This window comes from Phasianus colchicus, chromosome 7, assembly GCF_987193195.1.
Source record: "Phasianus colchicus chromosome 7, bPhaCol1.hap1.1, whole genome shotgun sequence".
In the NCBI taxonomy this organism is placed as follows: Eukaryota; Metazoa; Chordata; class Aves; order Galliformes; family Phasianidae; genus Phasianus; species Phasianus colchicus.
Window position 1 is genome coordinate 18667475 of NC_143442.1, and position 25914 is coordinate 18693388.

General features: G+C 37.2%; 2 protein-coding genes across 7 annotated transcripts in view; one reads left to right on the forward strand and one right to left on the reverse strand.

Moving 5' to 3' along the window:
• Positions 1 to 112: 112 nt before the first annotated feature.
• KLHL41 (kelch like family member 41) lies at positions 113 to 12656 on the forward strand. The gene is made up of 6 exons (XM_031599500.2): positions 113 to 3145; positions 5627 to 5784; positions 5875 to 5982; positions 6652 to 6837; positions 7885 to 8031; positions 10400 to 12656. The coding sequence occupies exons 1-6, from the start codon at positions 2036 to 2038 to the stop codon at positions 10509 to 10511; spliced, it is 1821 nt and encodes a 606-aa protein (XP_031455360.1). The 5' UTR covers positions 113 to 2035; the 3' UTR covers positions 10512 to 12656.
• FASTKD1 (FASTK mitochondrial RNA regulator 1) overlaps positions 2292 to 25914 on the reverse strand; it is a 28296-nt gene continuing 4673 nt past the window's right edge. For 3 of the 6 annotated variants that reach the window (XM_090143995.1, XM_031599497.2, XM_090143994.1), the window contains exons 3-17: positions 25594 to 25662; positions 25142 to 25267; positions 23471 to 23863; positions 22396 to 22506; positions 21645 to 21776; positions 20220 to 20706; positions 18480 to 18594; positions 17850 to 17978; positions 16994 to 17125; positions 15924 to 16037; positions 15488 to 15629; positions 14357 to 14471; positions 12655 to 13388; positions 5593 to 5692; positions 2292 to 2529 (exon numbers count right to left, since the gene is read on the reverse strand). In XM_090143995.1, coding sequence (XP_090000121.1) covers positions 13299 to 13388; positions 14357 to 14471; positions 15488 to 15629; positions 15924 to 16037; positions 16994 to 17125; positions 17850 to 17978; positions 18480 to 18594; positions 20220 to 20706; positions 21645 to 21776; positions 22396 to 22506; positions 23471 to 23863; positions 25142 to 25267; positions 25594 to 25662 — 2155 coding nt within the window. In that variant the 3' untranslated portion in view covers positions 2292 to 2529; positions 5593 to 5692; positions 12655 to 13298. Of the gene's footprint in view, positions 2530 to 5592; positions 5693 to 8327; positions 8443 to 10380; positions 10506 to 12654; positions 13389 to 14356; positions 14472 to 15487; positions 15630 to 15923; positions 16038 to 16993; positions 17126 to 17849; positions 17979 to 18479; positions 18595 to 20219; positions 20707 to 21644; positions 21777 to 22395; positions 22507 to 23470; positions 23864 to 25141; positions 25268 to 25593; positions 25663 to 25914 lie in introns of all 6 variants that reach the window. The other 3 variants (XM_090143993.1, XM_031599495.2, XM_090143992.1) reach the window with 3 other exon arrangements.

A 25914-nucleotide genomic window follows, 5' to 3' on the forward strand; every position in this document is an offset into this window, starting at 1 on the left:
CACAGGGTCCATCCTCTTGTTTCAGCCACCATTTTCTGTCAGCTGCTTTTTTGCAGTTTTGTGCCCCACATGGTTATACACTGCCCTGTGACCAGCTGCCAGGAACAGCCATACTGTGTTGTTTTACCTAGAAGCATGTCAGAAAAGGAAAGCTCTACCATTTTGATAATGCAGTATATAGCATACAGTTTTATGCTCAACTTAAAGTATTCATATTTTTACACAGTGAAGTACTTTCCCAATATAATTGATTCAGATTTCCATAATTTGTTTCATTCTGTGCAGCGTGGATGTACAAAATGTACAACCCTTTGTATCTGTGTTGGTTGTGTCATTGAGCCACTGTTATGTTACTGACAGCTTTTTGAGAAAAAGCAATACTGTTTCAAATACTAGTTTTCACATCTCATCATTTATGAAGAGTTTTTCACTTATCATTCCAGGTACTTTATTGTAATCTGGCTATCTTCTCTCTCTTTTTTTTTTTTCCGTCAGAGCCCTTTTTTTTTTAAGGGATGATAAAGCACACACACAAATAGATTCTGTGTCTGAGTCATTAGACCTTTATGGTGTTATGTGTTAGAAATGAGTCATTTATTGTTGAAGGGAAGATGCAGCTGTTACGTTTTCTAGGGAGATAAGACCTCTGTAGTATTTTCTATAAGTGGAAAAAGTCAAATGAGCTGTTCATTCAGCTGTTGTTCAGCAGCTGACTGTTATAGTAGGGCATAAAATATAATTGTGCTGATTGTAGTAAATCTTTCAAAGTATATATTTCAATGAAACACTACCTGTGGTCGAAAATAAACCATGATTTCAGTAAACTTGAGTGATGTTATAACTGTATGTATATCTTGCATTCAAAGTTGTCTTTTTGTCATTCAAAGAAAAACATGTACTATATGGGTAAAAAGCATACTGTGAGCAAAGTACTTTCATCAAGGTGCATTAAATAGCTTCAGATTTCCTTTGTATTACCACCATATATGCTCCCAGTCTAAACTGTGAATTTTCACCATATGCATAATTTTTCTTAATTCGTGGTTCTTAAACTACATGATTAATTTGGATCTTTTATCTTAAATTGAGATTTAAAAAATTGTTTTTGTTAAGATTTATTAAATAATGTACGTGTGCTGTATTACATGTTTGTTTTTTTTTTTCTTGTTTGTTCTACTTCTTAGGTACTGTTTTCAGTTTAGTTTTACAACAGCTAATACAGTTTCTAAAATAATCAGATGTGAAGGGATTGGTGATGTTTATAGATGATCTGAAATGCAGAATGATTGTTTGGAAGAGGGAGGTGGACCTAATTTTAAATTACTGTTAAAAACAGTACTTCACCTGAATAACTTTAAGAATTGTTTATTTTTAAATAAATACAACCAAATCAGTGCTAAGAAGCAGCTCAAAATTCATTTTTTTTTAATCTATATCTTAAAAAATGCTGATGTGAGGTATGTAATAAAAATTATTTTAGAAGAGAGATAATTTATATAATAAAGTCAGGATTTTTTTAATATCTCTGTGACTAATATCTCATTTAAAGTCTGTAGCAAGGCAATGTATTAAGTAACTTTCTGACAACGTAAACAGTAATTGCAGCTGACAAGTTGATTAGCAATATTTGTATTTGAGAATACTGATAAAGTGTATGTTTACGATCTTGCTCATAGCTGTCTTACTGAGGGTCAGATTCTGCCGTCCTTACTCATGTCAAGTAATTTCTTACATTGCAAGTAATCTCACTGATTAAATGTGGAGAGTGATGGCAAAACCTGACCATAGTGACTAAAAGCAACAGTTGCTTCTTTCAGTCTTTGACAGCTGTGAGAACAAGTCTTTATTTTTTTCCAAACCATGCATCCTAAATTCCAACCTGTAAGAGTAGGTACCTATATTTAGCTAGTGTGAGATTAAGTTGCAGAGGCTTCAGGCAGGGCAAAGCACATTGGTCTGTCTTTTTTACAGACAGACATTTGGGCAGACAACAGCTAAAGCTTTCTGCTCCCTCCCTTCCCCAAGTATTTGCAAAATGGATTCCCAAAGGGAACTCACTGAAGAACTCAGGCTCTACCAATCCACCCTTCTTCAGGATGGCCTCAAAGAACTCCTGGAAGAGAAAAAATTTGTAGATTGCTCCCTAAAAGCTGGTGACAGAAGTCTGCCTTGCCACAGATTGATTCTGTCAGCATGTAGCCCTTATTTTCGTGAGTATTTCTTATCTGAGCAAAATGAAGAGAAAAAGAAGGAGGTAGTTCTAGATAATGTTGACCCCAACATCCTGGATATGATTGTCAAATACCTTTATTCAGCAACTATTGATCTTAATGATTCTAATGTGCAAGATATTTTTGCTTTGGCCAGTCGCTTCCAGATCCCTTCTGTATTCACCGTGTGTGTCTCCTATCTTCAGAAGAGGCTTGCTGTCGGAAACTGTCTGGCTATCCTTCGATTAGGTGTTCTGCTTGATTGCCCAAGACTTGCCTTTTCTGCCCGTGATTTTGTCTCAGATCATTTTGTGCAGATCTGCAAAGAAGAGGATTTCCTGCAGCTTGCACCAAATGAACTTATCTCAGTTATTTCACCTGACAGCTTAAACGTAGAGAAGGAAGAACTGGTATTTGAAGCAGTAATGAGATGGGTTCGGTCAGACAAGGAGAACAGAGTAAAGAGCCTAGGAGAAGTTTTTGACTGCATACGTTTTCGTCTTATGCCAGAAAAATATTTCAAAGAACATGTTGAGAAGGATGATATAATTAAAAGCAACTCAGATATTCAGAAAAAAGTAAAGATTATTAAGGATGCTTTTGCTGGAAAACTGCCTGACTCTAGCACAAATAAAGAAAAGTCAAACAAAGGGGAAGTAAATGGTGATGTAGGAGATGAAGATTTACTGCCAGGCTACCTAAATGACCTTCCCAGACACGGCATGTTTGTCAAAGACCTAATTCTTCTGGTTAATGACACTGCTGCGGTAGCTTATGATCCTCTCGAAAATGAATGCTATCTGGCAGCCCTGGCAGAACAGATTCCCAGAAACCATTCCAGTATTGTCACCAAACAAAACCAGGTCTACATTGTTGGAGGACTGTATGTGGAAGAGGAGAACAAAGATCAGCCTTTCCAATCATACTTCTTCCAGGTATAAGCTTTATAATTATTGGTGTGGTACGTGCTTATAAGAGTCATTATTAAGGTACTTAGAATCTGTGCAAGTGAATTGTCAAGTTTCTGTATGGTCAGTGGAGAGTAGTTCCAATAGAAAGCTCTTCTTGTCTCATGGAGATAAATTAAACCAAGGGACTTGTATCTTCTCTTTCAAGATCAAGCCCATGGTGAGATCTCAAGAAAGAGTAACTTGTACACAGATATAATGTTTGTCTTGTGTATGAAATATCTTTATGACAGAATAATACCTGTATTTTAAATGTCACTTTTTCACTAAAATTCCACGTGTCCTTTTGTCACATTTACATCTGAAAACCTAAGGGCATTCTAAAACATAATTTATTGGTAGAAGGTTGTTCTCCTGGCAAACTGTCAATGTCATTATACTAACTACCATGTTTCAACTGAGTGCAAAGTTTTAATGTGTATAAATCTTTATAAATATAAGGCCAATTAATACAAACTAACTTCCATGACATATTTCAGAAAAGCAGCAAAATAACAATTTGGCATGCTTACATTACAAACAAATTCTGTTGTATATTTAGTTACCTGTCTACATGCTGTTTTTTAATGTTTAAAAGATCTTAGGGTGAATTATACAGTGTGCTACTGGCCATGGTCTGTCTTAGGCACATTGAAAGTGTGAAAGTAGGTCCTCTGACAATATGAAACAAAACAGAGTGACAGTCAGTGATAGGATTCTAAAGCCTTCAGATATCTCAAAATGAAAATAGTGAGTGTTTATAGCACTATGGTTCACTGATTTCACAGACCATGAAGGAGCTGGTTCCAAAAATTTCATATAGCTATGAGAAGAAAGTAATTTTGCTAGAGGGGGATTAACACTGTTTCATGTCCCTTTATGGGTGAAAAGTGCTAATCAGGGAATGCAGAACTTGTTACAGCTATATTCTTCCAATAGATATACCACATTGGTGTATTTTTGTATGTAATGCAGAGCTGAATGAAGCTACTAGATAGGGGTCTCTGAAAAACTAAACTTCAAGAGGGATACTAAAAATTGATTAAACATTCAGAATGCTATATGTCTAAATTAATAGCCTGAAATCCTGCTTCCTCACTTGTCATCTTTAAGGTTTCTTATTGCCATTACTGCATATAGTTAAAATACTTTTCTGCGTTACTCATCTGGCTGCTCTCTGAAAAATGTTAATACGGTGCCATACCACACTCACTTCCTAATAGTCCTTTCTCTCCTAGTAATGCACCTGTTACTCTGTTACTACAACCTGTTACCATTTGGTTTGGTAACCTAGGACAAAACCAGGCTGCCGCTGGCTCAAAAATGCAGGACTGATTGTTTATTGCTCTATCAACTGTGCAGATGTCATCTTCACGACTGATACAAACAGCAGGCTGTCATCTGTGATCTCCATGTTTTGACCTCTTTACCCAAATCTAGCTCCTGGGGCAGCCCACAGCCTTGAACTACACTTCACCATTGCTGCAGAACTAGTGGTCCATCAAATCTGGGAGATGCATTTTATCTTGACTGTGGAACACACTTCTAGAAAAAGAATGTCACTGAGCTAAACCCCGATCTGATTGCTTTGACTGAACTTTTTCTCACTTTACATCAAATGCACTTACACTCATGCCAACTCAGATTTTACCTTTCCTGCCTGTACATAATCAATGAAATCTATATGCGGAAGAGAAAAATACCATATGCTAGGGAACATACAGATTGAATGTTAAGTTTTTAGATATTAAAAAAAAAAAAAAGTACTCCAGTTCTATGAAAATAATGTTCTCTTGTTTTTTTGTTTGTTTGTTTGTTTTTTCTTTTGCCCTCCTGCTGCTTTTCTTTTGGTGTTTTCACCTTGATACATCTTAGGAGTATTTCAATAGGGATGACATAAGTGTTATTGCTAATGGAGCTGCACTGCCTCCCTTTTTGCTTAGGAGTGAAGTCCTTATCAAGATGTCCCAGGAACTTTTGCAGCTATTTGTGATGAAACATCACTTCTTTTGCTCTAGGGATTGCACAAGAAACATCTGTGCCATTTGCTACGTAATGCTTTGAGACCGTTAACAATGTCTGGCATCTCTCACTGTAGCAATTAGCACAACCTGCTCAATGTGGAGTTGTGGAATGACCGAGGTGTTTGCTTCCTTCAGAGAGGAAGAATTAAACATTCTTTCCAACATATAGGAAATTCAGAGTGCAGAAGAACTTAAAAAAGCAAAGAAACTGTGAGGAATGAAGGTGAGCAGGTGCAAAGAGAGCTGCGTAGCATTATGTGGGTGCTAGTGTCATGATTCATGGGTGGGTAAAAATTACCATTCAATAGCTGCACCAAGGGAGGGATAGCTTGTTCAGGTGAGCAGCTGAACTGCTGAGATACTGAATGAGATTTGTGGAACAGTTTTGTCATATGAATTTTTACTACTTGCCTCTGATAACACTTCTGTTGTGGTGCTTTTTCAGCTGGATAGCATTGCTGGTGAGTGGGTTGCCCTTCCTCCACTGCCGTCAGCCAGGTGTCTCTTCGGGCTGGGAGAGTCAGACGACAAGATCTATGTAATTGCAGGCAAGGACCTTCGCAATGAGGAATCTCTAGATTCAGTATTGTGCTATGACCCTGTGTATGTTTAAAATTTAATTCTGCCCAATGAGGACATATATACAGCCCATTGTTAGCTGAAGGAGCCTAACAGCAGTATTCTTTGTTCCAGGGCAATGAAATGGGGTGAGATTAAAAAACTGCCCATCAAAGTATATGGCCATGCTACCATCTCCAACAATGGATTGATATATTGTCTCGGTGGAAAAACTGATGATAAGTAAGCCCATAAGTCTTTTCATGATTATTTAGAACATTATTTGGTTGGTCCTTTATAGATTTTTATGTCGTCACTCAGAAATTAGGCTGTCCACTTTTACATCTCTACATTAAATTTACTAGCAGTTTGGCAGAAGGCAGCATGTTATAGTCTACAGGCTATCTTTTTCTCAATAAGGTAAAACTGCATGTAAGTTGTAATCTCAAATAGTTGTTTTAGCCATTTTACTTACTTTAAGGGAAATTACATACATGTTCATCACAGTTATGAGGATCCTCTTTATAAGTGTTATTTCCTTCCAGATAGAAATGCTTAAGTACCAAGGAACTACTCTATCAGCTCTTCATTTTTTTTTTCTCACCTGTAGTGCCTTTTATACCTAAATGTGTGTGACAAAAGCAAAACAAAAAAAACCAAAACTAGTGCTTTTACTGCTATTCAATGTGTGGTAGTATTTTCTTCAAGCAAGTGAATATTTTAAGTAGAACAAGATGTGACAAGTGCTTTTTAGACCTGTCTTGTCTATCCCCAGGTCAGATATGAGAGAGGACCTCATAGAGAGGAAGAGAGGCACAACACATAAACATGCACAAACTGCCTCAACTAGGTATCACTTGGAAGAAGCCAAAGTTCATTAAAAATGATTACAGTTTTCCTTTTTCTCCCCAGGAAATGTACTAATAGAGTATTTGTATACAACCCAAAGAAAGGAGACTGGAGAGACCTAGCTCCAATGAAAGTGGCTCGCTCAATGTTTGGAACAGCCATCCATAAAGGCAAGATTTTCATTGCCGGTGGTGTCACTGAAGAAGGCCTTACCTCATCTGTTGAAGCTTTTGATCTGACCACAAATAAGTGAGTGCAATGCTCAAGCTGTTTTTAAGCAAATGTTTTATCATCTATGCATTTAAAATCTTGGGATGGTCACAAAGGTGTTCAGAAGCTGATATTAGAATAAAATTATCAAAACTTCATTATGATACCTTTTAACTTTTCTGAGGTCCTCAATGTAGTTATTAATGTAAGTACTTAGGTTGTGAATAAACACAGTTGGCTGTGATATCTACAGTGATGACTGGCATTGCATCCATCAATCTCACAACACAAACTAAATTTCAAGACCTACTTAAAAAAAGACCAAAAAAAACCTACTTACAGCATTTGACAATAGAAAAGTGAATTATGCAAGTAATTCTTTAACGTAACTTTAGACTCTATATGTTGTATAGAAATCAACTGAAAGTAAAGGTAATTTTGTTATCTTTATGTTTAGTGTGTTCTTACTCTTCCATTATTGAGACAGGTGCAACCTGTGGTCAGAAAACATCTGCAGGCTATTGTCCTCATTTACTGTTTTGTTATAGACAAATCACATGAGTGAAAGAAGCAAATTAGCTCACTAGTTTTGATGTTAACATTGTCTTGAAGTGAGATTTCTGTATGTTTTATATGTTCCTATGTGTGACTTGGAAGAATATTTGAAATTATGTTAATGAGCTCTATTAATTTATTCATTTATTACTCAAATTACTGCCACTTGAAATGAAAACTCATTTTGGAAACTACAGGGATAAAAAATGAGCAATAGGGGAAGAGACATAACTATATAAAGCATATCAGTGAGACGGTGGGAAGAGGAGACCTGTAAGAACTGGTCTCTGGAAGGAGATGGATATAATTCCATCATACCAAGACTTGCATTCCTTCATCAAGTTCCTGCAGGGATGGAGAAACAAACTCACTAATGATTAATCTCAGCATTTTTTCCTTTTACTAATCAGTTTCATTCAGGCAGTCCTCAAAAACATCATTTATGTTACCTGGAGCTGTATTTTGGTGCTAACCATTTAGTAAATTTCACTTGTATTTGACATGTATGTTTTTCTTTTTATCCATCTTCAGGTGGGAGATTGTGCCTGAATTTCCCCAGGAGCGAAGTTCTATCAGTTTAGTCACCTTAAGTGGATCTTTGTATGCTATTGGAGGCTTTGCAATGATTCAGCTTGAATCTAAAGAATTTGCACCCAGTGAAGTCACTGACATATGGAAGTAAGTTTAACTTTAATACCTTCCTAATAGAAAGCTCTATTGAACAGTGATGTTTGTAGACAATAGGGGGGTAACAGTAATAGTACGTTTACCTTCAGAAATGAACCATAACACAGGTTGCAAAGACTTGTTGACAAAAATATTTGTCAGAAAGTGATGCATGCAAGATTTGGATATAATAACTATTTCAATCTACTAATAATTTGAATAGTCTGAGTGATTTGAATGGCCTTTAGATTCTTCTACGATACAGCAAGGATGTAAGTGAAGATCAGGTTCGCAACTGCCTGAGAAACCTGATTGTCCATAAGACTATGGCTCCTGATGAGATGCGTCCCAGAGTGCTGATGTAATCACGAAGCCACTCTTGATACTTGGAAAGTCATGATGGTCAGGTGCAGTCTCTGGTGACTGGAAAGAAAGCAGTATAGAACCCATTTTTAAGAAGGGTAGAAAGAATAACCAAAGGAGCTACTGACCAGTCAGTTTTACGTCAGTGCCAAGGAAAATGATGACACAGATCCTCCTGGCAGGTATGCTAAGGCACATGGAAGAGAGGGAGGTGATATCAGATAACCAGCACGGCTACACCAAGGGCAGGTCCTGTCTAACCAACCTTGTTGCTTTTTTTGATGGCATAACTGCATCAGTGGACAAAGGAAGAGCCACTGGTGTTGTCCATGTGGACTTCATTAAGGCTTTTGACACAATCTCCTATAATGTCCTTCTCTGCAAATTTGGAAAGACATGGATTGACATGTGTACTGTTTGATGGACAAGGAACTGATTGCAAGATGATACTTAGATAGTGGTAGTCATGGGTAGTCAGTGGTTCAGTGTCCAGATGGAGATTGGTGAAAAGTGGTGTCCCTCAGGGGTCAATAATGGGACCAGTGCTCTTTAACATCTTCATCAATGACATCAAGAGTGGGATCAAGTGCACCCTCAGCAAGTTTGCAGATGACACCAAACTGTGTGGTGTGATCAACATGCCCAAGGGATGGGATGCCATCCAGAGGGACCTACACAGGCTCGAGCAGAGGGTCCAAATGAACCTTATGAGGTTCAATAAATCCAGGTGCAAGGTCTCACAAAAAGGGGTCATGGCAACCTCCTAGAAATGAGTAGAGGGTACTGGTGGATGTTTAGCAGGGCATGAGCCAGCAGTGCACCCTCTCAGCCTAGAAAGCCAACAGTATCCTGCATCAAAACAGCATCAAAAGAAGCATGGTGAGCAGGGAGAGGGAGGTGATCCTGCCCCTCTGCTCTGTGCTGGTGAAACCTCATCTGGATTGCTGTGTCCAGATGTGGAATTCTTGGTGCAAGAGAGACACAGACAGAGCATGTCCAGAGGAGGGCCACAAAAATGATCCCAGGGATGGAACACTTCCCCTAGGAGGACAGGCTGAGAGAGCTGGGACTGTTGAGCCTGGAGAAGAGAAGTCTCTGAGGACACCTGAGAGCAGCCTTTCAGTATCTAAAGCAGGGGCGGTAAAAAAGGAGACAAACTCTTTAGCTTTCAGCAGGGTCTGTTGTGGTGGAAGGGAAAATGGTTTCAAGCTAATGGAGGGGAGAAGCTAGTGGACATTAGAAGTTTTTTTACAATAGTGGTGGTAAGGCACTGTAACAGAATGCTCAGATATGTGGAAGCCCCATCTTTGTAGACATTCAAGGTCAGGCTGGATGGAGCTCTCTGCAACCTGACCTAGCAGTAGGTGTCCCTATTCATTGGAAGGGAGTTGGGCTAGGTGGCCTTTAAGGGTCCTTTCCAACTCAAACAATTCTGTGATATGAGGTAAAAGAGTATGTTGCTGTCTCTGTTGGCAGGTTTAGCCTTTTAAGTGTGCCATAAAAATATTCTGGTTTATAACATTTTTATGCAATAAAGTCTGCATGTACAGAAAGGTTTGTACATTTGTATTAATAGCCAGATGAGTAATTGTTCTGAGAAAAGTCAGAAGTCTCCTATATTTATTTATTTATGTCACAGTAGGAGTGATGAAACATTGTGTCTCTACTGTGACTCTTCCATTACTGTGGTAGACTGAAGAGTTGAAGTGGCAAAACCACTGAAAGGATGCCCATAAAAAACACTTTCATATGTAAAACTTGAAAAAAATTTAGAAGGGATCTGCAGCAGGGGGAGACTTTTATAGGAGAAGTGAAGTTTGAAACAGGCCACAATGAGATTTAGGGTTCAGGAAAAAGTCAACCCACATGGACAAGAATGTCCTTCTCTTAAGTTCTAGAAAACGAAAGCAGCTTTTCGTAGCAACACTCAGCACAAGTTTGCTACAAGCTTTTGGAACCTGTGGATTATTCTTTTTTTAGACAAAGCTACATTCTGACCTTATTTTCTTAAATGCAGGTATGATGATGAAAAGAAGGAATGGGTTGGCATACTGAAAGAGATCCGATATGCGACTGGAGCTTCCTGCTTGGCTACACGTTTAAATCTCTTCAAGCTGTCGAAACTGTAAACAAAATGCTGAAATATTTGATATGATGCAGGAGTTTTCATAGGCTCTTCTGAATTTGTTGCATGAAAATGTCTCCAGATTTTCAGAGTTTTGTAGCAGCATACTAGTTATGCTGTTAACTGTTAAACAGTTAATCTGTCTATCCAAGTCTTAAGGTATTTACTAGCTAATCAATAAGTGAATTTTTGCTAACGTTTAAAATCCTGAAGAATTCTAATTAATGTTGATTAGAATAAATGAAGACTTCTACCCCATGGAAAGTAAAACTAGTTATCCTTACTCTCAGTCCAGGATAGTGGTGGCTAATCTGAAAACAGTGCTCAAGAATTAATGGATTGTTAAGTTAAATACAACTAGTAGGTGCTGATTTTATTCTAACCAGCTGTTTGTACAGCCTGACTTCTCCCTGCAACAGTGTATGCAACTCCTGCATTCTTTAGTCATATTTTGAAAACATTTTCAATGGAGCCTTATAAAAATAATTAATTTAGCCTGGAATTGAAGTGCGTATTGAAAACAGAAACACCAACCTTATCTAGAGTAGGCAGCTGTGAGGGAAAAAAACAATTTTACAGGGGTAATAGCTTTGCCTATTATGTTTTGGTTTCTCATAACAAGGATTTCCATTTTTTTATGCTTTTGTATTTATTTCCAAAGCAAATATTTAATGGTAAGTTTTCTCAGAGATCTTAGGCCATTAATAGGCATTCATGAAAAATGCTAGAACAACTGCACAAGTAAGCACCTACCTAAGAAATAACTGATGCATTTTAATGTTTAAACTTTTAACTAGTAACAATTAAACTTCGTTTTTAATGCTGTTAAAACATCACATGACGTTGTCTTATATTTTGTGTAGATACACTTTCTGAATCCACTTTTAGTCAGTTTTAATCCTCTCCACATTGTGAGTACCCATAACTTTATCCATACATAACTTGAATGTACCTGAACTGCAGAGTCCACCTCAAGCCCACGACAGCTACAGCCACTGTCACGTTTTAAACTCTGCAGTTGCTACATGATGCCCACCTGTACAGAAGCAGGGCCACACAACAGCCCTCTGACTTGAAGTTCACCTTCTGATATCCTAACCTCTATAATTATCTTCTCCATTTTATACAAAATATAATGTGTATGCAGTCCTTCTCTATACTGTGCATTCAATAGCACTTCCCCAAAGCACTTTTCCACGACAGCCCTATTCAGCTCTTCTCAGTTTAATCAGAAGCACCATCACCATAAGCAGACAAGCATCTACTAGTGCTCTCAGTCATTCTACACAGGAGGATCGCCTCCAGAGAACACTGCAGCTTTGGTCAGTTCTGTCCATTTTTCCTAGCTTTTCATTACTACGTTCATTTGGATTCAGTCAATTAAAAATATACTCTTCTCCTATTACCAAGGTTTAGAACGAAGAAAAACAAAGCCAGGTGCACAGTGGTCAATGAAAATGTAGATGCTTACTTCTCCCAAGCTTCAAAGCACATGGTAAACAGAATGTCCGTTACTTCTCTAAAAACGCAAGAAAAGTAGGCATGTTGTGTATGTGAAACGGGCATAACTTGCAGTCATTGTGACGTAGTAGGAAGTATAGCCAAACATGGCTGCTTCTGAAAATAGGGTGATCTGCCATAGTATAACCACCCTACGGTTTATTACTTTACAATTAATGTTCTCCTGTCTATTCCACTTTCTCCTTCTACATTCCCGTATCTTCTAACTCCTGACAAAACCCTAGTTCTATGTGATCATAGGAAGCTGGTAATGTAACTGGCTGATGGTTTTGAAACACCACAAGTAAAGCAATTTCACCATGTAACCAAGGTAATATTTATGACTCTCTGAAGACTTTTCTTGTTCTCAATTTCTGGTTTCAGTTTTCTGCCTTATTTTGTTCTTTTGTGCACTCTCATTTACAGAACAGGCAGCTTATACAGATTAATTTTGTTTTATTACTATTAGAAAGGAGTGGTCCAACTGATAATTACAAACATTTTCACAAATTATCCAGTCACTAATGGGTACCTATGTCTGACATAAACAGTACTTCCTCCTCATCCCTCAGTTATCCCTTCCAAGTTAAACTGGGCTGCAGGTATTAATGGATGGAGTGACTGCCAGACCTCTCAAACTACTTTACCTTTCAGGTATGTGAAGGCATTCCAGAGGACTCAAGCCTTCTTTTGTACATGCTGTATCACAGGATAGAAAAAGCAAGCAGCTGGAGGTTCCTCACTGCACCACACCCTCCCCTGACATTGTCACCCACGTTCTCTGTTCTAGAAGATGAAAACAGAATGGCTGTAATAGCAGTCCTATTCTTAGTAAATCTACATTTCACTTGTTAGTTTCACAGTACAGAGAGACTATGTTTGATCCCTATTGCTCATTTTGTCACATACTGGAGGACAGACATAGTTTCCATTCTATTTGCTACCTCCTATTCCATAGTCAGTATTTCCAGCTCTTTCTTTGGACACTTAAATATCTGGTCAAATCTCAGTAGGTAATAATGCAGTTGTATGGCAAAACTGTCACGGACCCATATACTTAAATAATAGCTTCCAGAAATGGCAGCTTTTATGCATCTCAATCACACATTTGCAGCATATTGTGACCAGCCTTTTATAACCCCTAACAAATGTAGGATCCAGTCTCATGACACCCAATGCCCCTAGTCCAGCTGACTCACAGACAACTTTTGGCAGGTATTCCAGGGTTACAAGTAGTTTAATGTTATACAAAGTGTATTAAAAAAATTTACTTGTAATTACATTTTTGGTATCACTGAGCTTCATACAGACGTTTTCTCAGATACTCAAGCTGCTCAGGTTTTGTGGACAGAACCATAGAATTCCATTCAAAGTGAGGAATCTGTAGAACAAAGTCACACAAACTAAGTGCTAATGTTGCCTGACACAAGTCACAAACAGTTTTACAGCACAGAAAGGATCTACTGTTCTCCACATTAAAATATGTTATCACACATGCCTTCTGTCAGTTTGCTTCCACAAAGTAATAGTTGCAGAGATGAAAAGCAGATACCCATACAATACAGCTATGACAACTCCATTACCCCATCTTTCACCTGAGGTATTTTGAAATCCATTAAGAGAGAAAAACCCAAGGTTACCAGTTTGCAGTGTAAAAGTATCAAACTGAAATGGTGTGTCAAGTAGCCCAACATTTAATCTCAGGGCAATACAAGAAAGGATGTTTATTTTGTTTGGAGGAAAAAAACAAACAAACAAACCCCAAACAAAAAAAAAGCTTAAGCTTATAGAAGGCTTCCAGTACAAGTCAGAGTAGGTGCTATAGGTATTGATATATCTATATGGGAGAATCAGTATTGATCACAAGCCCCCTGCTATGTCTGTGCTCCTGAGTGGGAATTTACACTGGTCACTAGCTTTGCAGTCACGGTACTACCATTCCACAACCAGCCAGCCTCCACCACCCTTTTCAAGCTGCCATAACTGGCTCTGTGTATGCAATGAGTGTGCGTTCAATTTTTTCTCATATGAAAATCTTTGCTGAATTGAACTGAAACTTGTTTCATATTTTCTCCTTTACTCAGGCTATGTTCAGAATGCTAGTTTGCCTGCACTGAGGTAACACTAAGCCTTTTTGACTCCAGCTTTTCTGCAGCTGCTGTCAGAGATGATAAGTTCTATTATTTCTATAAATTGCTAGAAATTACTCCTCTAAATTCAAAAATTGCTCTCACTCAGTGGCTTTTAACTATCAGATGAAAACTGTCTTTAAATCTGTTGGAAGGAAAATCCATCAATCTGCACTACCAACACAACTCAACAGAATACAAAATATTGTTGGCTGCTCACCTGAATGACCCGGTACCCCAGTATTTCCAGGTGTCGTTTTTTCACTGCAGGTTCTCCTTTCAGGTGGCGTGAATCTTTACTAAAAGCTTTTGAATCAAGAAATTCCAAAGCAATCCTGCAAACAAATAAACAAAAAAAGTGTATTTACTTTCAGATAAAGTAAAATGTCTAGTTCAGCATTGATAGATTTATCTAGCAAAAGTCTTCCTGCAACTAACAGTTCAAAGAAGAAAAAAATTAAACAACTACCTGAAAGTAGACAAAATGTTTTTCTTACATTTATTTGGAGATACTTGAACTTTAGGAAGAACTCTTCTGTCTTTCATCTGCTCTGTCCAAATGGCAAAACCAGCAACCAGCATTTTCAAGGATTACGTTAGAAGAGGTCAGAGTATTCCAATGTCATAAAATACATATTTCAAGAATACCTATCTGCTCTATTGCATTGAGTTTGGCTGAGGTGGATTTAATTTTCTTCGTAACATCTAACACAGTGCCATGTTTTAGACGGGTAACCGAAAGAGTGTTGATAACATACCCGTGTTTTGTCTGTTACTCCATGCTGCTTACACAGCAATCAAGACCTTCTGTGTCTTACTCTGCCCCCACAGATCGTAGGCTGTGTTTGGCAAGAGGTTAGGAAGGGACCAGCTGAGACAGCTGACCTCAACTGGCCAAAGCACTATTCCATACCATGTAACATCATGCTCCTCAATAAACTGAGCTTTTTTTCCAAATTAGTCATTGTCTGGCAGCTGGCTGCACTAGGTCTGCTGGTGATAAGTGGTTGCATCTGCATCACTTGATTTTTCTTTTATTTAACAAACAAACAAACCTTCTTCACTTATCAAACTGTCTATATCTTGACCTAAGAGATTTTTTTTCCCCTCTTTTTTTTCCCTCCAGATTCTGTTCTCCGTCTCACTGGAAATAGTAAGTGACCAAGTAGATGGAAGCTCAGCTGCTGGCTAGGGTCAAACCACTACACACAGAAAGGCTAAATCTAATAAAGTTTTTAGAAAAAGAAACAGAAAAATAAATAGCCCAAGTGTTCCATCAACTATTTAGGACATAAACAACAAAAATTTGGTCTAAATTTGATCTAAAGCTTGAAGAGTATAAGAATTTCACCTCTGAGCCCCTTGTGGCAATGCCTTTCTGTCTTCATCCTTGATGTCATGTCTCGGGTGTATTCCCCTCAAATCATCCAGAAGTATATTCTGAGCCACGTAAGAAAGAGGCTTTTTATTTTTATCCAGAATGCATTCAAAATCTGTGAGAAAACATAACAGATGAAAACAGACAGAAAAAGGGAAAATAATTTGTTCAGCATAGTGTTTGCTTCTAGACAAAACTAAGTGACAACCATCATAGAGGTATCCAACATTTGTACCTGAATTATGCAAAACTGTTAGAAAGTGTATTCTATATAAACTGCCAAAACAGGTATTTCTTATTTGTGGTATCTTGTGGCCTTCAAATAGTCAGCCCCAGGGGCTTCCCAGCCTTGGGGATAATTGTGCTATCAGCGGTTTCCAAAACAATCCTTGAAGATGGAACTTCTCACCTATTTCATAGTAGTATGGTGTGAGAACAGATACTCTTGCATAATGGCTCCCTCCTAAGATCTCTGCCAGCATTCTGTGAACATGCTGTCGCAGTGGATTTATTCGGCTAATGCCTACAAAGACAAAATAAAGAATTAATAAGTCAAAACACACAACAGCTGAAGTTTTGAAACAGTACCTTGTGACATTGCACTTTTGATAGCCAGCCTACTGAATTAAAGCGGTGATCCTTGGTGTTATTCCATCACAATTCAGAGGTCACATCATCATCTTTTGAGTAGAAAGTGACAGGTACCTACTAAACACAAACTGCAAATCCAGAATTTCCATCCCCGTTTTCCCACAGGCACTTTGGTTGCAGGTTTAATCAACTGAATTTTGTTTTTAATCATGATTAGACTGTTAAATAAGTATTTAATAATTTTGCATCCATTACAGGCATAGTCTGCTGCAGATTGCTTAATACCTTGCTCCATTAGACACCTTCAGTCTCATAGATTAGAAAAAAGATTAGCCTGACAGATAGCAAAGCAGAATTAATACCATAAGAATTAATGGAGGAGACACTGTGTTTGCATCATCTAGACTTCCTGAGATCATTGCTGTTTTGACAGTTCTCAGCTGCTACATCTATGAGGTTGAACACCTGACCACTCCATCTCACACCCCTGATGGACCTTGACTCTTTTGAAGAAGATGACAGAAATTTAGCCTCCTAAAGGCTAAGTCATCAAAGTGTTCCATTCTGAAAACACAGCATCTCCTCCAGTAGACAATCTCGATGATCCCAATTCTTACACCATCCTCCATGTCATATATACCAGCTCTATTTTGTTTAAATCGTATTTCTTACATATAAATACCTCCTCTCGAGTATATTGGCTCTCCTGGGAAGAACTGCCTTGCTGTTTTGCACCTCCTAAGTATTCGCACTTTTGAAGAACATCGTTTCAGCGTATTATGGAGTATGCCTTTCTGAGCTTCTATTGTGTGCTAGTGTCAGCCCAGCAGTTTTAGAACAAGTACCCAGCTATTATAATAACAAGCGCAGCTCTCCTCAATGACTTACCTTTACACGAGACACGCTGGAAATAGTGCTCATGAAACCAAGGGATGTGAAACTCTGGACATTCCAGACAGACTGCTCTGTTCAGTTTCATAAGCCGTGAGCGGACCTTCTGCCTTAAGGTATCAGACAGGACTAAATTAAACAACATAAAAAAAAGTGTGAACTGTAAAGTGAAAAACCCATTACAATCAACTAGGTGGATACTTCTGAATCATTTACTAAAAATGCGGGAGCTTTATACTATGGCATTTATAAAATTCATGCTACACAATTTTAGAAGGCTTCACTAAATTCCTTACAGAAAAAAATAAAAATAAGTTTTGCTCAATATTAAGAGCAATAACATGACAGAAGAAAGTAGTGATTTAAATTCTCACCATTTATCTTTTGATGGCAAAATGGCAACAGCACATCAGTGGCAAACAAGGACAGGGAAACAGTCAAATAAGCATTCAGTCTCTTATTTAGAAGTAGGGTCCAGTGGGGCACATTTTTTGCAGACCAGAATTCCACATTATTTCTTTGGACTGCAACAATTTCTTGTAATAATACTACATTCAGGTAATTTTATTTCCATTCAAATTAAGTATACCAGATGCAATGAATTGACTATAATTTTTTTTAGAGTGAACTTGTCTTATCTGGCAACATCATCTGTAATATATGCCAATACTTCTAAAATATAGATTTTGTTTATTCCTTCCCTTTTAGCACTCAAATACTGACTAGACCATACAGAGCAGTCTTTCCAGAAGACCAAATGATGTACAGTCTACTTTTCAAGTTACATACATGACCACAATTCCATTTTATACAAAATGTTACATAACCCAATTCATCAGAGCTAGATATTTACCTTCAAGATGAGCATCCAATCTGCTTAGGAAAGAAACATCAAATACTGTCTTTATGAGAGCTGGAGGAAAATATCCAGCTACTGCCAAAATGTAACCCAGCAGCACCAAGTGATGAGTTTCAAAACAACCTTTACAAATGAAACAGAAATCCATATTAACACTACAGGGCATTAAAAGGACTTTTGTAATGCTTTTCTGCTTCCCAAGTCTGTCTTAACATTAAAAAAAAACAAACAAACAACAAAAAAAAACTAACTCCACAATAGATGCACACATTTTCCCCTAGAACTGAGGCATTTTTGGTGAGCTCTAAAATATGTCCTGCTCTCAAATAATGATTCTTTGGGGAATGCCAAAGTAATTATTTTCAATGACAGCACAGTACATTAATCAGACTTTTCAGTTTCTTTATACTATGCTCAAGATACTTTGCTGGTCCTGTACAAACACTACTTTGTAAAGAGTGAAATGAAGCCAGAAAACCCCACAGAAATATACTTTTGATTTCACAGAGCACACAGGCACGTTTTTTCACTTGGCTTAAAAAAATGCCATCATACACCCAGTTTTGTCCAGTACAAATAAAATGTTTCAGCAGCACTCAGCCCATGTTCCTCTAATATACTTACTCAAGTTAGAAGTCAGATGTTGGATACAACTTTGAAAGAACTCTTCATTGGCAGGAGGATCATAGTTCAGAACAGAGAAAAGATAGAGAATGAAATACATTTCCAGTGGGTGGATCTGGGGAAAAAAAGTATCCTAAGTTGAGCCGTTGAAAAGTATTCTAAAATTGTTTTGTAGTAAAAAGGATTTTATAAATTATTCAGAATATGGAAACTTAATGATGAAGTATGTTCTTGGGCTTTTTATGTTTTTGTTTTTTTTTTCTGTTCTGCAACTTTTCCTAGATAAAAATATAAAAATAATAAAATGCACAAGTCATTAAAATTGCAACTATAGCTAAAAATCAAAAGCTGTTAGATGAAGATGATCCAAGTGTTAACTGTGTGCTTAGACTTTAAGATTTTTAAACGGGAGAAAATCCAATGGGTTTTTTGGTTTGTTTTATAAACTACAGTGTTGCAAGACAAAACAGAATGTCTTTTACATCAGTTCCTAATCTGGGGGGGAGAGGGAAGGAGGAGAACATATTGAGAAAACAGTGACTTTGACCAAAAACACAGGTTATCGAGGATATTCACACTAGAATGGGTAACAAAAAATATTACGCCATGCAATGTGACTATACTGTAAAGAGGTAAAAGGAATATTTAATATGGTCAAATGAAAACCTGAACACAAAGGATTACAGTTGACCTAATGCTGACTGAACAGGAACATAAGAAAGGAAAAGTAAAGAGAAGAAAGTGCAAAGTAACATGTGGAAGTAAAACAGCTTTCAGTGGACAAAGAGAAAGACAAGTGCTGAAAGAGTTACAGTGAAAAAACTCTCAGAGGCACTGTGAATTTTTCTCTGAAAAACATTAATCCAATGCTCAGTGCTCCTAGCACTGTGCTATTCGAGTCCGCCAACTCAAGAAGGATGTAGAACAAGAAAAAGTTCTAGGAATGTACCTTTCTGTGCAGAGCCACACCAAACCGTTTTTAGCACATATCCATGGAGATGCTGAACACAGTTCTTAATATAAATTGACATGTAGTGAAAATTTCAGTAAACAGTTTTAAGGAAGGTATGGAAGGAAATGTGTTTAAACAATCATTCTTACATTATTAAAAAAAATCACCAACAGTGCACTGTTTTTTAAAAGCGTGAAAAATTAGGAGATTCAAATCCAGAAAAAAAACCACAGGACAGATCCAAAAACAGTTATTAAAGAAAATTATCTACAGGCCATCTTTAGCCTGGAAAATCTCAGCATCTGTGACAGGCTGTTCCAGGGAGATGATCTCAAAACCTTCATTTGTCTTTGCTACAAAACCACATATCCTCACATTTGTCAAAGCCTGGATTCTGAGCTAGAATGACTTGTGGTCCAATGGAAAAGCCATTATAAGCTGTGTGCATCATGGAAAAGGATGAGATAGCTACAGTAATTTAAATATCTACTCCCAAAGCAGTGGCCGAGCCCAAATCTGCATAACTGTAATTTCATTCCACCAATAAAAAACTGCTGTATGTAAAACTGCTGCAAGTGAGCTGAAAAGGTGAATTGTGTAAACTCACTTAAAAAAAAAAAAAAAAAAAAAAAAGTATGTTTAATCAAAATTCAAGAGAAACAAACAAACAACTAGGTAATATCATAAAAGTCAAGATTTCCATGCTTGAATTCTATCCCTTTTGTTACTAACCTGTCCTTTTCTAACTGAAGAACTTATACAGTAGATTAAAAGAAAAACTATAATACCTTGTTTATATTTTGAACAGTCACAGATGCTATTCTGTTAAGTAACAAAGGACAGCGATGGTTTGTTTTTATGAGAAAAAAAGACAACTGTAACACATTTGCCCTTGTTACTTGATCTATCAAACGTCGACATGCAGCCACAGTCTCCTCACTGATGACTTCCTGCAACCACTCTCCATTCACATGTGTGAGTTCTTCCAACAGGAGATTTAAGTTCCTGGCTTCCTGAAGTCTCTGAAATCCACAGTCATTTAGTTTTTGCAGAAGCTTTACATGTAGCTCAGAAGTGTTTTGCCATTGTAACTTGTCATAATGATTCCATTTGACAAGAGCTGTAGCAATGCAACTGAGGTTCTGGAGCCTGCATTGAGGTAGAACTGCTGTTGCTTTGTTTATAATGATTTCCTCCATTTGAGAGGATGGAAGCATGGCCAGTGTGCGAATTATTGCAGCAGTATCAGCAGGTATGACACTAGATTTTAGAAAACTGACAAGAGACAGAAAGAAAAACAGATCATCAATATCGACAGAGTGCAAACATTTGCTTATTTTTGGTTTGGGTTTTTCTTTTCTTTTTTTAGAAAGCAAATGAATTCATAAAATCATAGAATGGCCTGGGCTGGAAGGGATCACCAAGGATCACCAAGTTCCAAAGCCACTGCCCACAGGCAGGGTTGCATCTAAGTTCTACTTGAAAAGGCAAGAGTAGTACATTGTTTCAAGAAAAAAGAAACACAAAATCAGCAGCACAAAATTCACACAGACAGTGACTGGTGTTTTTTTGGTTGTTTTTTTTTTTTCATTTCAACATTAATTTCTTCCTTCTAACATTCAAATTGAAAAGGGGAAGATGACAGTGAGCATCTTAGCTGGTGAGGCTTGAAGTGTTACTGAGCGCACGGAAGCACTTATTAAGGAAGTTCTGCCCTTTGTTAACTGAGTTTGTGGGTTCCTAGGTCAAGGATAATTTCCACAAAAAGTGAAAGCAATGGTGGCAGATCTCTTCACAACAATGAGAACTAACTAGAAAGTTCTTTGTTCTGTAGAAGAGTATTTCTGCTTTATACTTTCATTTGTTCCAACCATAACATCTTTACTTACTTTTCATTGACTGCTTCTTCAAGTATCAAAGAAGAGATTAATACATGCCCTTCCTACATAGTATCAGCCAAAACGGAGGGGGAAAAATAATGTTTTAAAAGGCATCACTTTTATTAGCAGATACTACTATATCTACAGCCAAGTAAAACCCATTTCGTATCCTTTGATTTATGTGTTTAATCAAATTAAATCATCGTAATAGCTTGTTACTTCTTCATATTTCAGGAAAACAAATATTTTAGCTTGTCATTTAAAATATTAACTAGACTACTGTGTAATACTTCAATTAAATAAGACACCGAATTTTCAAAAACAAACACTTACCCTAATAACAACATTTTCAGCTTGGCAAACAACTCCTGATCATGGCAACGCAACAACACCAAGCACTGTGTTAACTTTACCAACTGCAATACATGATAGCTATCCAAGTGTCTGTGCAGAACAGAAACCATTCTGAATGCAAACAGAAAAAGATGACATGGTATTATGCTAATGCAAAAGATACTGCAGAACACTACACCCCAAATGAAGAAGGGGTTCCTCATGTTGCCCAGTAACTAAATAGACGATTATATACACCTGTACTCTTCCCCACCTCAGTTTTGTTGATCAGTTTACAATTGCAGAGAATCTGGCTTAAGTTCTTAAAGACTTAGTAGTTCAAGTTAGGGCACAATATTTTTTGAAGAAACAACTCACATTTTAACAGGACAACCAGACAGGGTATACTCTTTGCAACTTACTATGTTCTCATTTGTCTCAGCAGTTTACAGTAATTCTCACAGGTTAAGTTTACACAAAACAGATCACATAATAGTAAATAAGCTAAAAGCTATATTACATTAACTTGTTAGAAATGAAATGCCCTTCTGTGAAATTCCTGAACTACTCAATCACTTCAGGGTCAAGCTGTGATATTCTAAAGTCTGTAACAGCTAACTATATGCAGAGTGCATGTGTTTGTAGGTGACACACTCTCCACTCCCAAAGGATACTATATATTTTTTCTTAATACATTGAAGTAATCTATAAGCTATAGAACGCAATTACTTTGTAGTCTTTAAAGCATTACTTTTCAAGCAGGTGAGAATGTCTACATTTCATTTTCTGCATTGTCTTCAGTATCACTAATGCTTGATGACTGCTAAATCCTTCTGCGATGAGTGCTGCAGTTGTTAGCAACCTATAGAGAAGAAAGAATTTATTTTCCAAAGAAAAACTTCTGAAAAGTTACAGCAAAGATTTTAACAATATTCTTTGTCAGAAGAGGGAAAGAACAACAGACTACATCAGGAAATACAGGAAAACAGATTCTCCCCAACTAGATAATTCTATGTTGTGAACCATTCTTCTGAACAGCATGGCACAGACAAAGATGCAAATGTATTAAATCAGGACATTGTAAGGAAAATTACAATTATTGTGTAAGTTATGGTAAAGAATATCCAGAGATTTGAAGAGAAGGAAATACTACTGAAGTTAAGTCTGAAAACATTGCTAATCATAACTAATACAATAATTCTGCCTAAGACTTTGAGAGAGCCATGAATAATACCAGGATTTTGTGGCACAAAAAATGCAGGCAGACCAAGATCTGCAATGTAATACAGGGCTCCAATCGCTAAATTAATGCTGGAGGATTCCCTGCTGCCATCCTTTCATATTGGATATGGTGTGCTTATGGGCTAGACTCAGTGATCAGGGGTTTGGGCTCAATGATCCTACCAACCTCTACAATTCTGTGATTTTGTACACCAAACTGGGATAGGACAAGACTCCAATTGTTTCAGCTACTGCAGATCTTAAAAGGAAAAAATGTAATACACACTACAGTATATATTTCCCTGGAAAAAGGCAAAAAGTTTGTTACCACTACCCACAGTGAAAGGAAAAAATAGGAGACAAAGCAACAAGATGGTCTTGAGTAACAGTATTCCCATGCACCTTAGTTACTAGATACAACTTCCTATACAACTGTTTCAAGACAAACTACTTTCTGTAATGAAACAATTCATTGCTATAAAGTTAGGAGCAGAAAACCTAATCATCTGATGTCATAGATAGGCTCAGAAATTCCCCAAAACACCAACAGATTTTTCGATTTCTATGAAAGACTATGTAAAAATAATACCCCTTAAGAATCTTACCTTTCTCTTACCTTGGACCCAGCCATAGGCCCAAGAACAAAAAATAATTTTGCAAAGGCTTCAGGATCATGGTAATCATCTATTGATTCAGACAGCAGCTGTTTAGCAGTCAAGCAGAACTCCGCATTGTCAAAACCCAGCTGCTCATACAGTCCAAAAATAAGACTAATATTGTCTAAATCAAGATGAGAGGCGCTTTTTAAGAAAATCTTGTTGCATTTTTCTAGCAAAGAAGGATATGTCAGTTTACTAAGTTGAAGAAACTGTACAATTCTTTTGGCGTAGTTGAAGTGGACTTCTTCTCCCAATAGTTGTTCCACCTTCTGTAGTAATCGGTCCTGAAAACTCCGTGAGATGACACCAGATATACTGATCATCAAAACTGACAAGATCCTAAAAAATTCAAAAGACTTTAAGCTTACACATTGAACACGGTTAAGTAACACATTTTAGACTTCTCAAATGAACTAGCCAAATAAAGGAATGTTAGTTAGGATGTTGCTGGCTTCTGTGCCATGAGGAGTTCAGAATCTAATGTACAAAAAACAACTCAGCAAAAAGCATTTGTTCAAATAACTTAAAAATTCTGCTTTTAGAGGATTACTGAAATGATTGGGATTTTTCAATTCTTACAAAGTTGTTTGTGTAAAAGTGCTTGCCTAAAGCAAACTCCTGACATGTCTCATTTAAATTTGCAAAAAGATCTTTAACCTTTGGTGAAAAATTAAAGAAACCCAAACAATTGCCAGGAGACAGAACAGGGAGAAAAGAGTCACCATTAATCCTACAGAAAAAAATCCCTTTCTAACAGGATAACTTCAGACAAAAGAGAGTCAGTTGTGTAAAGAAATGCGGTCTCATTCAATTAATTTCATAAACGGGCTCTGTGTGTCCCAAAATAAATAAATAAATGGAGACTGATGGTGCTGGAAAAGGCAGGGGGAAAAAAGAGCAGCATTTGCTATAGTGGCCCAGGGAGAAGATAAGCAAGAAAAATAAGCTTGACCTTTTTTGCCTACAGTTCTACTTTTGTACTAAGAGACGTGGTTCTCGCTGGGAAGTATTAGTGGTAGGTAAATGGTTGGACTGGATGGTCTTAGAGGTCTTTTCCAACCTTTGTGATTCTATGATTCAACTCAATTTTAGCATCAGGATAATGTAACAGACACCTTAGCAAAAGAACTGATTGATTCACCCTGACAAAAAATGCTCTGAAGATATATGAAAATAGATTTCTTTTAAGATTCCTCGCCACTATTCATCATGTCATAATAGAGAAACTACTAACCTCAAGGAAAACAGACATCTGGTGAATTGACCTCTATATTCTCAGAAAAGTTCAGAAGAAATTTAGAATCAGAGTAAGAGAATATCTTTTATTTCACTTCAAATGAAACATTAGTTTTAGTTAAGCACTTAGATTGGTTACAAAAAAATTCTTCAAAAAGTAATTGGGATATTGTTTTAGCCTGAGTAAACTTCTTCATGAAAACCAATGCACAAATCACATCTTTTCCACAAACCCCAAACTGAATTAACCTTCAATTGAGAAAAACTGAAAATGTTCAACAACAAACAAACAAACAAAAAAAAAAAAAAAAAAAAATCCACCCAAAGCAGTAATTGTGACATATTGTTTCCCACACTACTCAGTTTCACTCTGATACTTACCTTATATCCTGTACAGAATCCAGTTTCATGTCCACAAGATGTGCTATTTTGCCAGTTAGGGGACTAAAATGTCTGCGCTGCTTGTGTAAACACAGTGCAAATTTAGACAAAGCTGGTAAACTAAGGCTGTGAAGACATCAAACAAAGACAGAATATCTACCTTTTATTTCTAGTGAATAATTAAAGGCAAAAATCTAATTCAACAACTGTATAAATTGTAAGTAACATTCAAATTACAAAACGAGAACAAAATATTTACACATTTCCTGTGAGATAGTGATATCCTGAACTCAGACAAAATGCTCAGGTATTTTATAAGGAAGCATATTGCGTGTACGAAACCCTACGCAACTCAGAAGTCAATACACTTTGAGAAGCCAGGGTAGCCTTGTGTGAAGCAAACCACCCCCACAACTTACACTTTTCACAAAGCATACTAGTTCAGTACTTGCCTTTCTAATCTTTTCCATGCTTCTGTAACGAGCACTCCTGCCAAGGAATCATGGCTTTCCACACTGAGCCTTCAAAAAAGACAAAGACACAGCAGTTTGAAAGTTTGCTTAAGAAATTAAAAGAAAAATGTCTTCCCATTATTTATCATGCTTTACATTTCTATTGCTCCTTCCAATCAAACAAATGTACCCAAAAACACATTATAAACATTTATGCATTCATAACCATAATTCTATTTATCAGGAGTACAAAACATATCAACCCTGCTTGGATATGGCACAGGAAGTTAGATTTCCTTACAGCTGGAGTGTTACTCCAAA

Excerpts from the sequence above, each read along its gene's own strand:
- KLHL41 (XM_031599500.2), top strand. The coding sequence starts at position 2,036 with ATGGATTCCCAAAGGGAACTCACTGAAGAACTCAGGCTCTACCAATCC. Across the intron at positions 3,146-5,626 it reads TCCAATCATACTTCTTCCAG|CTGGATAGCATTGCTGGTGA; the intron begins GTATAAGCTTTA and ends GTGCTTTTTCAG. Across the intron at positions 6,838-7,884 it reads TTTGATCTGACCACAAATAA|GTGGGAGATTGTGCCTGAAT; the intron begins GTGAGTGCAATG and ends ATCCATCTTCAG.